General features: G+C 42.2%; 1 protein-coding gene across 2 annotated transcripts in view; it reads right to left on the bottom strand.

The window, feature by feature from the left end:
* Positions 1-1,608: 1,608 nt before the first annotated feature.
* DSTYK (dual serine/threonine and tyrosine protein kinase) overlaps positions 1,609-12,944 on the bottom strand; it is a 70,485-nt gene continuing 59,149 nt past the window's right edge. Inside the window, exons 11-13 of one of the 2 annotated variants that reach the window (XM_011990422.1) lie at positions 9,766-9,880; positions 7,298-7,432; positions 1,609-6,828 (exon numbers count right to left, since the gene is read on the bottom strand). In XM_011990422.1, coding sequence (XP_011845812.1) covers positions 6,641-6,828; positions 7,298-7,432; positions 9,766-9,880 — 438 coding nt within the window. In that variant the 3' untranslated portion in view covers positions 1,609-6,640. The remainder of the gene's footprint in view (positions 6,829-7,297; positions 7,433-9,765; positions 9,881-12,944) is intronic. The other variant, XM_011990423.1, reaches the window with a different exon arrangement.

Here is a 12,944-nt window from a genome sequence, read left to right as displayed (position 1 = left end):
TCTCAAAAAAAAAAAAAAAAAAAAAAATATATATATATATGTAAGGTACAGGCTCTCCCTAGAAGGGCCACAAGAGGCCTCACTCAGTGCATGTCTCCCCATAGTAACTGCACTCCAAAGGAGGCCATTCAGTTAGCACTTCGTGGACCCTTGGGATTCTACTAAAGGCAGAAATTTTGAGATTGAATTTAATAATGTTCAGAAGCCTGAATCCCACCCAAATACAGGGTCGGGAAGGCCACCCAAGTTGCTCTACTCAGGGCACATGACTACTGAGGGACGTGTTCTTGAAAAAGCATGTCCAATCTGAAAATGTGTATACCAAAAGCTATTTTTTTCCAAAGTAATAAGGGCAAAGGAAGAGGTTAAGAGAACTCAGTCACACTGAACTTCCTAGGAAAATACAGGGCATATGCATATAAGATGGGATATATTTAACTGTGAAGGGTGGCTGGAGTTACCAGAGTTTCACAAGTGTTAAGAGGCTTATCTGGGCTGGGTGCATGGCTCACACCTGTAATCCCAGCACTTTGGGAGGCTGAGGCAGGAGGATTGCTTTAGCCCAGGAGTTTGAGACCAGCCTGGGCAACATAGCCAGACCATATCCTTAAACAAACAAAAACAGCCAGGCATGATGGTGTGCATCTATGGTCCAGGTACTCAGGAGGCTGAAGCAGGAAGATTGCTTGAGCCCAGGAGGTCGAGGCTACCGTGAGCCACGTTTGTGCCACCGCACTCCAGCCTGGGCAACAGCAAGAGCAAGACCCTGTCTCCAAAATAAAAATAAAAAAGGTTTATCTGCATTATTAGCATTAACCAACTGAGCTAACCGGCTTCAGTTGCATTAAATGAATACAGTGTGGGTATGGGCTGAGAACCACTGAGATCAAGGAGCGGAACACACCAACTACGTAAGATGTGCTGCCATCTGCTGGCTAACCTTGTGTTGCAGTCAAACCAAAAGTAGTTACAGCAAAAAATGACAGCCACACAAGCCAGACATGGGTATGATAACAAAAAACAAACCAAAGCAAACGCACCTCGTGTTGCACACTGACCTTCCCTGGTGACTAGAGGTAGTGCCTGTCTCTTGGCAGTCGCCCATGGTGGTGCCTGTCGGGCACTGCTGAGTAAGCAAATCTCAGCACTGGGGTGAGCCTAAATAGAAAATTCAAAATACACTACATACAGATAGGCCAGCATAAGATTATGTGCCAAGTTCCCTCACAGTATAATAAAGAGTAGCTAGGCTCATATATGAACTCACAATACTGCAGGTTTGTGCTTAAAAGCTAGAAAAAAGCATGTCACCCAGGATAGGCTCTGGAAGATCCATTGCTATCATCTCACCCCTTTTCTCCGCTATCCTATTTCCCATTCCCTTGCCCCACCCTCCAGTAGTGGTGATGTAAAGTACCCAGAGGCCAAGAGCCATGGTGGCTGGGGAGGGCCCCTGATGGGAGAGGAACATGTTCCATCCATCTCTCCTAAGGCAAACTGAAAGACATCCGACTGCAGGTCACCAGTGGAAATGGAATGGATTAGGGAGTGTCCTGTTACTATGGGTAGTGAGGTAAGGGAAAAACCAAAACCAAACAGATAGAAACCTAAAACGTTAATGTGATCTTTATTATACAGCACATCTGGTATTTGTGTAACCCAACAAGTATATAGAATACTCTATAAAACCAAACCCAACCCTTCAAAATTACATGAATGAAGATTAACCCCAAGTCGCGTCTCTTCAAAATGCACACAATTACCACAGTCCTGCTGTAACAGTATTATGGAAAGAGCCAGGTAGCACAAGAAAGGAGACAGGATAAAGACTGAAGTGTGTGCGAAAGTCATTTTCTTTTGTTATTGCACTTTTATTCTACACACTTAGTATGTTACACCTTTATTTAACACTGTAACAAACATTAGTCCTTTAAAACAAACAAACGACATTACAAGAAGACAAAAGACAACAGGCTGTCCAGACCAATTTTCTTTTCAACCATCTGGGCAAGGTGGCCTCCCCAGTGCTTGGTGTCCTGATGCACCTCTGAGATCACCTCAATTGGACTGGATATTAACAAAGCAGATGAAGTTAAAAATAAAACCCTTTTAAGAACAGTAGTGCTACCGGAAACCTCCAGGGGAGTTTGGAATACAAGTGTCCCAAGGCCGCTCCCTCCTTACCCACTTCAACATCAAACAGCCCTATTCATCCCACCTCCATATTTGGAAGGATTAACCTTCTTTTTCTTTTTTCTTTTTTTTTTTTTGAAATGGAGTCTTGCTCTGCCACCCAGGCTGGAGTGCAGTGGTGTGATCTCGGCTCATTGCAGCCTGTCTCCTGGGTTCAAGCAATTCTCCTACCTCAGCCTGCTGAGTAGCTGGGACTATAGATGCCCGCCACCATGCCTGGCTAATTTTTTCTATTTTTAATAGAGATAGGGTTTCACCGTGTTACAGGTTGGTCTCGAACTCCTGACCTCAGGTTTTAAAAAGTGGGTTACTTGATCCAGAAAATCCAAAAGCTTTGAAAACTCAAGGAAAGCAACTACTCTTTTGGCAGTGGACTCTTCCAGGGTTGTTAATCCCACTCTGATGCAATATGGATGGATTAGGGAGGTTTCCTGATTATCCAAATGGAATACCAAGCATGCCATCATCTCTCCAAAGCAAGCCCAAAGGGGGCTTTAACTTCCCAAAGTGCTACTGTAATCACCAATTCCCCCCAGGCCTCCCAGTGCTAAATAATAAGCCAAAGCCAAAAAATAAAGTGTTATTCAGTGCAGTTGTCACTTTGAAGCCCTGCAACCCCAAGGCACTTCTTCCATTAGGAAGAACACTTTGTGACCCTTCTTTGGCAGCTCAAGCAAAGACACAAAAATGCACTTGAGAGCTGACAGGTACTAGTCAAGAGTTCTACGAGTCCCCTATTTCTATCTGTGGTAGTAATGCATTCTTTCCTCCACTGCTTCCTTGAATTTTAGTGTTAAAAATTAGGAGAAGCTGCTGCCTAGGCTCTGTCCCCTTGAAGTTGATGGAGTCAAAAGTGACTCTCTTTGGTCTGGGAACAACCAGCACAGTCCTCCTGTGAAGCGCTTGCTCAGTCAATGAGCTACTCTTTGCAGAGGATCAGGGAACTAAGGTATGCCTGGGGAAACTCCACCCAAATGAGCCGTGCCAGACAGCCCTTGCCATCAGCTCTCTAGGCCCAGGGTCAGCCATTCAAGGGTCCCAGGCTCCACCATTTCTCCTGACTGCTCTGCAGGAAGGCCTCATTTCTGAAACAAAATGAGAGACCAGACTTCAAGCTCTGGCCATTAAAAATGGCCAGGTCATCATTTTCATGCAGGGGTAAGCTGCCCTAATTATGCTGATTAGAAGGACAGAACACAATAAGGGTCATCCTTTCACGTCATCCTTTTTCCTCCTCCAGTCACAATCTCACCTCACCACTTGGGAACACGTACAACCAAAGCTGGGAGGTAAAATCTTTAGGACTTTGGTCATGCTGGGCCCTCTATAAGCCAAGTGCTGCCAGACTTCTTTGAAAACCTAGTGTCCTCCCAAGTAATATACAATACAGTACGTTTCATGGCATTCCATCACTTATCATAAGAATGGATGCCAAGGAACAAAGAAGCCAAAATTAGCTGACAATGTTATAAAACAAAAGCAAAGTATACACACACTATACACACATATACCTGCACTCAGCCTGCTGAGTATTTAAATAAGATCCCCAAATATCCATATATGGATTTTGGCTGGCCTAGAGACTTTCAAGAATATTTTGCACCTTTTCTCAAAATACTTTTTTTAAGAAAATGAACTGTAACACAACTACTCATCTCCTTACTTACATTAGTCCCTCCCTTCCACCCTCCCCATTGGGGAAAAAAACTGTTGGGGAATCTGCTAGAGAACTGGCATCTGATTGCAGACTAAGCCGTGGGGTAAACTAAAAAGGGACTCTGGGTAGACGAAAAAAATCTAACCTCCCATATGTGAATGGGAGTATGAGCTAAGACTTCCAAAGAATGCTAGGAATGTGATCTTCATAATGGAAGCACAGACTTATGATTATAGCTAGAGTCAAAAGAAGACAGTCTGGAAAGGGAACTATATAAGACTTTTCCTAAAATTTCATACACAACAGACTTAGACAATGATTTTCCAGCAAGTAGAGAATACTTACCCCTCCTCTCTTGACACCTGACTCCCTTGAAGCCCCATCATAGTTCCCAGAAGGACAAGTGAGTTAGTGCAGAGAATAGAGTACTTGAAGTATAGCTAAATAGGTGGTAAAAATTCTAATATACTGAACATCCTACCAAAACAAGGCTAAAGCCTACAGAGCCCAAAGACACTGAGTCAGTTACTTTATCATTTGCAGGTAAAAAGGTTATTAGCACTATGTGGAGTTTCTGAAAGGCTGCAAGAGTTTAGGGAGCTACTATGCTCAAACGTATCATGATCAGAGCCCAGGATAGCCAAAGAGTTAAAAGTTATATGAAAGACCCATTATAGACTCCATTTATACTCCATTAATATTTAAAAGATGGTCATTTTGTCATAAACAACTCTAGAAAATCCCAGCAGCAAATGTGCGACTCATCTTTTTTCTTTTTTGAGATGGAGTCTCACTCTTGCCCAGGCTGGAGTGCAGTGGCGCGATCTCGGCTCACCACAGTCTCCACATCCTGGGTTCCAGCGATTCTCCTGCCTCAGACTCCCGAGTAGCTGGGACTACAGGCGCGCACCACCATGCCCGCACCACCATGCCCGGCTAATTTGCAACTCATCTTATACACCTACTTGGGGACCTGTTCTACAAACTCTGGGGCTGGACACAGGGGCCAGACCACAGTTATTGGGAATTAGGCAGATGGAGGGAGACTACTCCCTTCCACTGTCTACTTCCTTGTCTACCTGTTTTTCTGAATCTAATGGATCAGTTTGGTTGAGGAAGGCTTGAAGAAGTGCATCTGAGATGCAACAATATTTAAATTGTTCCCCTTCCTCTGCCTAGAATCAGAATTTCTTTCCTCAAGCACACTTCATGAGGAACTCTCCAAAAGACCACCCACCCGCCTCCCACCTTTCAGGGAAACTTCCCAGACACTAGCACACAGGTGAGGGGCACACACACAGAACTACCAGAGGAGGGTTTTTCTCTTTCGTCTGCTTCTTTTTTTCTTCTAACAGATTATATTTAAAATAAGGTAAAAAGAAGGAACAAAATGCAGGAGAAATCTTGGTTAAAAAGCTCACTGATCAAATTTTAAAAACGTCAACGTGTTAGATTGAAACAAAAAAGAAAAGTTTCTGATTATGTTAAGTTTTAAAAACAAGCTTGTTTTCTTCCAGTATGTTTGTACACAGGCCATGGCCTCCAATCATCTCCCACCTCTCAGGTCTCACCCAAATACTTCGCACTGGGTTGGTTTTGCTCATACACTCACTCCTATGTACCATGTTATCTGGAGCTTTCCCACTTTGAGATGAAAAGAGGTAAACAAAAGAAAAGACTCAAAGGTAAAAGAACAGATTCTGTTCTGGGGTTAGCAGTAACTCTAAATCCAATAACTTCTGTGTGTATGTCTATATATAGAGATATAGACACACACACGTGTATACATATACACACACATTCTTTTTTTTTTTTTTTTTGAGACAGAGTCTTACCCTGTCGCCCAGGCTGAAGTGCAGTGGCACGATCTCAGCTCACTGCAACCTCCGCCTCCCAGGTTCAAGCAATTCTCCTGCCTCAGACTCCCCAGTAGCTAGGATTACAGGCATGCATCACTATGCCCAGCTAATTTTTTGTATATTTAGTAGAGACAGGGTTTCACCATGTTGGCCAGGCTGCTCTTGAACTCTGGACCTTATGATCCACCCGCCTCAGCCTCCCAAAGTGCTGGGATTACAGGCATGAGCCACCAAGCCTGGCCTTTTTTTTTTTTTTTTTTTAATCTTTTCAGGGCCTTTTGGTGATGTAACAGTGAAACCCTCCCCCAGAAACCAGGGATATGTGGTCCTATAAATGTAAACACACTGGCACTATGAGGAACAGATAGCTCTGTTTCTAGCTCCCTCACTGGGACTTCTGACCATTGCAGCCTGAGATCCCTGGCTGCAGACAGCAGGAACCAGATATCCACAAGTTACTGTTTTTGTCCCCATGTTTTCATAATCCCAGAACTAAGTTCAAATTTTCTGAGTCCTGACTAAACTATTCCTAGCTAGAGCCAAAAATCATGAGAATGAGACTTTTTAACACTATTGCCACTGCAGTGTCCTGCTGGTTGTCTTGGAAGCATATACAGTGAATAGACAATGGTAACATCTGCCTCTTTTTCATTGGTGAGGCCAGAACATCACATTCCTCAGCTTTTACACATCTTAGACACTTTTTTGCTAAAGGAATAGCTTGGCGCTTCAGTGAGCTGCTGAATATGCTCAGTCATTCAACTCTTCACTGTCCAGGAGTCATCCCTGCCTGGGAAGGTTTCAAGTTTCCCAGCAAGCACCAGTTCCCTTGGGAGTGTGTCCTATAGTGAATAAATGTCAAATTCTCCCCATGGCCAAAAGGTGAGGGGGAAGGAAAGAACTAGAGAGTGAAAAAGAAAAGTCTTTGCTTTCAAGTAGAATCATCTAGTCCTCTGTTTGGCTGTTCAGAATTAGACTTGCAGAGCCGATCCATGATGCCCTGGAGCATGGGCTGAACAATGCCCAAGAGAGGCCTCTTCAAGGGGTCACCATCCCAACAGGCTTCCATCAACTGCCAGCACTCCTCATCAAACACAGGAAGACGTTCTGGGCGAGCCCCTAGAGAAAGGAGCATGGAAACAAGACCACAGTGAGAGGGGCCCAGCACATACAAAGAGGCATGACCAGCTCAAAGGCTGAATTCCCAGTGGGGCTCAGAATACTAAAGAATGCAAGGAGTTTTGACTTCAATTGCAAACATCTAGGTTAGAACCTAACAGTAAGAATAATTTTAAAAAAAAAAAAGAAAGAAAGAAAGAAAAAGAAAAGAAAAACTGGAACACACTGGCATATGAAGTTGAAGAATTGGACATTTTTTTAAAAAAGGCTTTTTGAGATAGTTCAACAGAGAGTTGACTGGAAGCAAAGGTTGACTTAAATATGTTTTCTGGATTCATGACAGTTTAAATGTATCTATGGCCCTGCTACGGAGTGGCCAGATAGGATGACAGGAGGCTGGGTGACATTGCCTGGGCTCAGTCTGCGCTAGCCAGGGGAGTTAGGACAAGGTAGTACTTGTGGCTCTTACCCCTCCGCACATTGTTCCAGAGATGGTCTTTGCTAGCACACCTCTCAAATGCCTCAGGGAGCTTGACAGAGCCTGAGCAGATATACCAGAAAAGAATTCCAAAAGCGTAGACATCCACGGAATTATCGTACTTCCCTGATGGCAAGAAAGGATGAAACGTAATGAGCCGCGGAGAGTCAGGCAGCAGCATCCACACCACCTTGCCTCAGTAGAGGGTTGGCTTTTTCCAAAGCTTTTAACATCTATTATCTCCCAATAACAACCCTGCCAGGTGGGCAGGGCACATTTATAATGCCCATTTTACAATACAATCAAGTAAGACATTGGGAGGTCACAGCTCAATACGAAGAGAGCCAAGCCTAGAACTTGACAAAGGAGAAGGCAAATAAGGCCTGTCATTCTGCTAGGACAGTCAAAAAGATTAATCACAAAAACTTAAGGAAATAAAGTTGGAAATACAGGTGGGTAGGGATGTTGAAACCAGAATATAATAATTTTTAAAGTCAGGTAGAAGAGTCTGGATTTAGTGGGCAGCAGGAAGTCATTTATGTTTTAGAGTAGGAGGTGACATGAAGAATATAATATTTTAGAAAGATGATTCTGACAGCAATAGGGTGGACTGCAATAGAAACAATAAAAGAAATTTAAGTATGAAGTAACCAAAATAGAGTAACAGCAGTGGGATTAGAAAGTTTCTTCTTTTTTTTTTTTTTTTGAGACAGAGTTTTGCTCTTGTTGCCCAGGCTAGAGTGCAGTAGTGCGATCTCAGCTCACCACAACCTCCGCCTCCTGGGTTCAAACGATTCTCCTGCCTCAGCCTCCTAAGTAGTTGGGATTACAGGCAGGCACTACCACACCCGGCTAATTTTGTATTTTTAGTAGAGACGGGGTTTCTCCATGTTGGTCAGGCTGGTCTTGAACTCCTGACCTCAGTGATCCACCCGCCTTGGCCTCCCAAAGTGCTGGGATTACAGGCGTGAACCACCGTGCCTGGCTGAAAGTTTTTTTTTGTTGTTGTTGTTAAGTAAATCTACAGAAAGAAAAATGAAGACTGTCTACTTAGTTCAGATGTTGAATACTACTACAGCTGTCTCACTAACACCTAATCCTTACATGTATCACCCAGTGAAGGGCTAGGGGAAGACTCATACATGAAATGAAAGAAATTTAAATATATTGCTAATTTTAACTCTTACCAATACTAATGACTACCTTTCCATCTTTGCTGGCAATGGAACAATCATTCCCATCACTTGGGCTCAAAACCTTGCAGTCATCTTTTAGTCATTCTTTTCTGTTCACTAACCATATCAAGTTAGCACCAAAATCTTGTTCACTCTTCCTCTGAATTAATCTAAATTTCTCACATTTGTTTGTTTCCGAACTAACACCAGCTTAATCATGGAGGCAACCATAGAAGACCAGCTATCTGGTCTTACCTTGGTTCCTCCCAAATCATCTTTACCTACTGTTGCTAAAGCTCATCTTCATCAACATTTTCCTTTGTCTCCTACTCAAAAGCTCAGTAGCTCCTTAAGTCTTGCACAAACAAGCCTTGATTCTTCTGTGGGAATTTCAAGCTCAATGTATTTTGTCTCCAACCTTGTTTGCTACTGTTCCCCAAATGGATTTCTTTCCTGTCACGCTTATTTCTATTCTGTGATTTTCTTCATTTCCCCTTCTTTAGCCTCCAGAATTTTCTCTCCTTTATGCTACAGGGTTGTACTATGGAGACAGAAAGTCCTAGACTTAAATCACAGGTCCACTACCTTTTAGCTCAATGTTTTTGGGATTAGGTTTCTTCATCAGTCTGGTCTCAACTTTATCCATTGAATGGACATAAAAATCCATCATCATCACAGAACTAAACAAAATATATGAAAAACCTACCCATACTGCTTAACTCAAGGTATATACTTAATAAATGAGTTCCCTTCCCACCTACCAATTTCCCAGATCTGACTCAAGTTCTACTCAAAATCTCACCTTCATCACAAAACCAATAAACATTTCCAACTTCATTTATTCCTTCTCTAAACACCAACAGTACATCATACAGCACTTAATTTAGCACTTAATCATACGTTGCGTTATACTGCTTCCTATTTTACCTCTCAATATATCTGTATGTCAACTGTAAGTTCTTTAATGATAGAGGACAACTCCTATCACACAGGAGTTATTCAATCAATACTTTATGATTAAATAATTGGCTGATTATGGCAATTATGGCACGAATAACCCAGAGAGATGTCCAAATGGTGATTCCCATTTGTACTTTTTCTTTCTTACTCCTCTACCGCTTCACTTTCCCTGCTACTTGCCTTAGGTAGGTCTCCCCTGATCTGGTTTCACCCTTGCCTGTGCCAGACCTGCCAGCAGTGATTGTGGAAACGAGCTCAAGGGGTAGCACTCAGGATTAAAGTAATACACCCTGCCCAGACCCACTGCCTGCCCTCCAGCCTTACCTGTGAAAAGTTCAGGGGCCATATGGATTGGTGTCCCCACAATGCTGCCTGACATCATGGCCTCTGGCTTGCAGAATCCTAAGTCAGTGATCTTGGCACGGTTCTGCTTATCCAGCTGCCAACAAAGCAGGACAAGAGTCACCTTGTTTCTGATCCTGCACACAGCAGTGCTGCATACCCAAGCTCAAAGGTAGGTACCTCAAAGTAATGTCACTGGACAGGATTATGCTCTGAAAAATGAGTTGTCAGGTGATTTTGTCCTTGTACAAACACCAGACTGTGCTTACACAAACCTAGATGGTATACTTGCTACACACCTAGGCTACATATTAATAGTATGGTCTTTTGCTACTAGGCTACAAACCTGTACAGTGTGTTCCTGTACTGAATACCATAGGCAACTGTAACACAATGGTATTTGTGTATCTAAACATACTTAAACCAAGAAAAGGTACAGTAAGAATACGGTATAAAAAATAAAAAATGGTATACCTGTAGAGGGCATTTATAATGAATGGAGCTTGCAGAAGTGGAAGTTGCTCTGGGTGAGTCAGTGAGTGAGTGGTGAGTGAATGTGAAGGCCTAGGACATTACTGTACACTACTGTAGGCTTTATAAACACTGTATATTTAGGCTACACTATATTTATTTTTAAAAGTTTTTCTTCAATAATAAATCAACCTCTACTTACTGTAATTTTACTTTATAAACTTTTTAATTTTTTAAGCTTTTTGACTCTTGCAATAAACACTTAGCTTACAACACACATTGTATAGCTGTACAAATATATATATATATATATATATGTATGTTTTTTTTTTTTTTTTAAGAGACAGGGTTGTGCTCTGTCATCCAGGCTGGAGTGCAGTGACATGATCACAGCTCAAGGGAGCCTTGAACTTCTGGGCTCAAGGGATTTTCCTACCTCGGCTTCCTGACCAGCAAAGACTATGGTTGTATGCCATCATGTCGGGCTAATTTTTTGATTTTTAGTAGAGATGGGGTCTTTCTCTGTTGTCTAGGCTGGTTATAGGCTTTCTTTTTTTTTTTTTTTCTAGCTTTTAAAACTTTTTTGTTAAGAACTAAAACACAGACATATTAGCCTAGGCCTGCATGGGGTCAAGATCAGCTATATCACTGTCTTCCACTTCCACATCCTGTCCCACTGGAAGGTCTTCAAGGACAATAACACACATGGAGCTGTCACTTCCTATGATAGCAACACCTTCTTCTGGAGTTCGTCCTAAGGTCCTGCCCGAGGCTATCCTTACTGGTTTATATATTTACTGTACTATACTTTTTAGAGTATCTAAAAGGTTTAAAAAGATAAAAAGTATAGTACAGTAAATATATAAACCAGTAACATAGCTGTTTATTATCAAATATATACTGTACATAATTGTGCTATTCTTTTATATCAGTAGGTTTACACAAGCATCACCACACGTGTATTGCACTGTGCTGCAACATTACAACAGCTATGTCGTCACCAGGCAATAGGAATTTTTTAGTCCATTATAATCTTTTTTGTTTATTTTTGTTTTTTGAGATGGAGTTTCGCTCTTGATGCCCAGGCTGGAGTGCAATGGCATGATCTCGGCTCACTGCAACCTCTGCCTCCTGGGTTCAAGCTATTCTCCTGCCTCAGCCTCCCAAGTAGCTGGGATTACAGGCATGCACCACCACGCCCAGCTAATTTTGTATTTTTAGTATAGACAGGGTTTCTCCATGTTGGTCAGGTTGGTCTCGAACTCCTGACCTCAGGTGATCCGCCTGCCTCGGCCTCCCAAAGTGCTGGGATTACAGGCGTGATCCACCACACCTAGCCAGTCCATTATAATCTTATGGGACTACATTGTATATGTGGTCTCACTGACCAAAATGTCATTATGCAGTGCATGACTGTACTTCATAAATCCTGCCGCCAACCTTCCTGTCTCCAGGTTCATTCCATTACAGGTTGAGTATCCCTTATCTGAAAGGCTTGGAACCAGAAGTGTTTTGAATTTCATTTTTTTTTCCAGATTTTGGAATATATCCATTATACTTGCTGATTCAACACCTCTAATTAAAAATCCAAAATGCTCCAGTGAACATTCTCTTTGAGGGTCATGTCAGTGCTCAGAAAGTTTCGGATCGTGGAGCATTTTGGATTTGTAATTTTTCGATTAGGAATACTCAACCTGTACTGTCTTCTTCCCCATACTATGAGCAACATGAGGGCAGGGATTGCCGTTTTCATCTTTGTATCCCCAGTGCTTAGCACAGTGCCTGGTACATATGAAGGTCCTAAAAAACCCTGGAAGAATGAGGAAGTACAGGTCCATGGAAGGACACCATGGAAACACTTCAGCGCCTGACTCTCCTCCTGACCCCAGAGCAGAAAGTTGAGGTCCTCTGGTCAGCCGAGGAGAGTTTCCTAAAGTCCCTGTAGTTTCCTTTCCTAAAGGTTGAAGAGAATAAGTCTGTCTAATTTGGCTATTGATCAGCCTTTAGGTTTCGGTTGTCAATTTTAGGGAGACTGTTCCCTTCCCCTAAATTGCTGTCATCTTCATATATCATTTAAGTATTGCCAGAAACAACTGAATGACATGCCAGTATACTTTCAAGAGGAATAGATCGAAAGATTCTTTACAATTCAAATTACAGGACTAGTGAGTTCATGACCATCTCACCATTTAAGGTACGTTTACCCATCTCAGTCTTCATCCTACATCTCTGATTAAACCTTAAGCAATAACAAGGCCCAGACTCCTCAAAGGCAGAAAGACTATTCTAGATTAAAGGAGACTAAAGAAACATGACAACAAAATATACTATATATTTCCTGGATTGGATCCTGTATCCAACAAACAAACATACCATATTTAGGGCAACTAAACATATTTGGGACAACTGAAAAATGTTAATATAGATTACATATTAAATAATAGTATTGTATCAATGTTAAATTCCTTGGGTATAATAATGACACTTTCATTATGTAGAACGATATCCTTTTTCTTAGGAGATACATGATGAAGTACTTAGGAATAAAGTGTTTTCTGTTACTTTTTTTTTTTTTTTTTGTGGCAGGGTCTCACTCTGTCACCAGGCTGGAGTGCAGGGCACAATCTTGGCTCACTGCAAGCTCTGCCTCCCGGGTTCAAGTGATTCTCCTGCCTCAACCTCCTCAGTAG

The sequence above is a fragment of the Mandrillus leucophaeus genome, unplaced genomic scaffold (assembly GCF_000951045.1).
Source record: "Mandrillus leucophaeus isolate KB7577 unplaced genomic scaffold, Mleu.le_1.0 Scaffold38, whole genome shotgun sequence".
Lineage (NCBI taxonomy): Eukaryota > Metazoa > Chordata > Mammalia > Primates > Cercopithecidae > Mandrillus > Mandrillus leucophaeus.
Note: the sequence above shows the minus strand (reverse complement) of the source record. Positions and strands in the feature narration are given on the sequence as shown.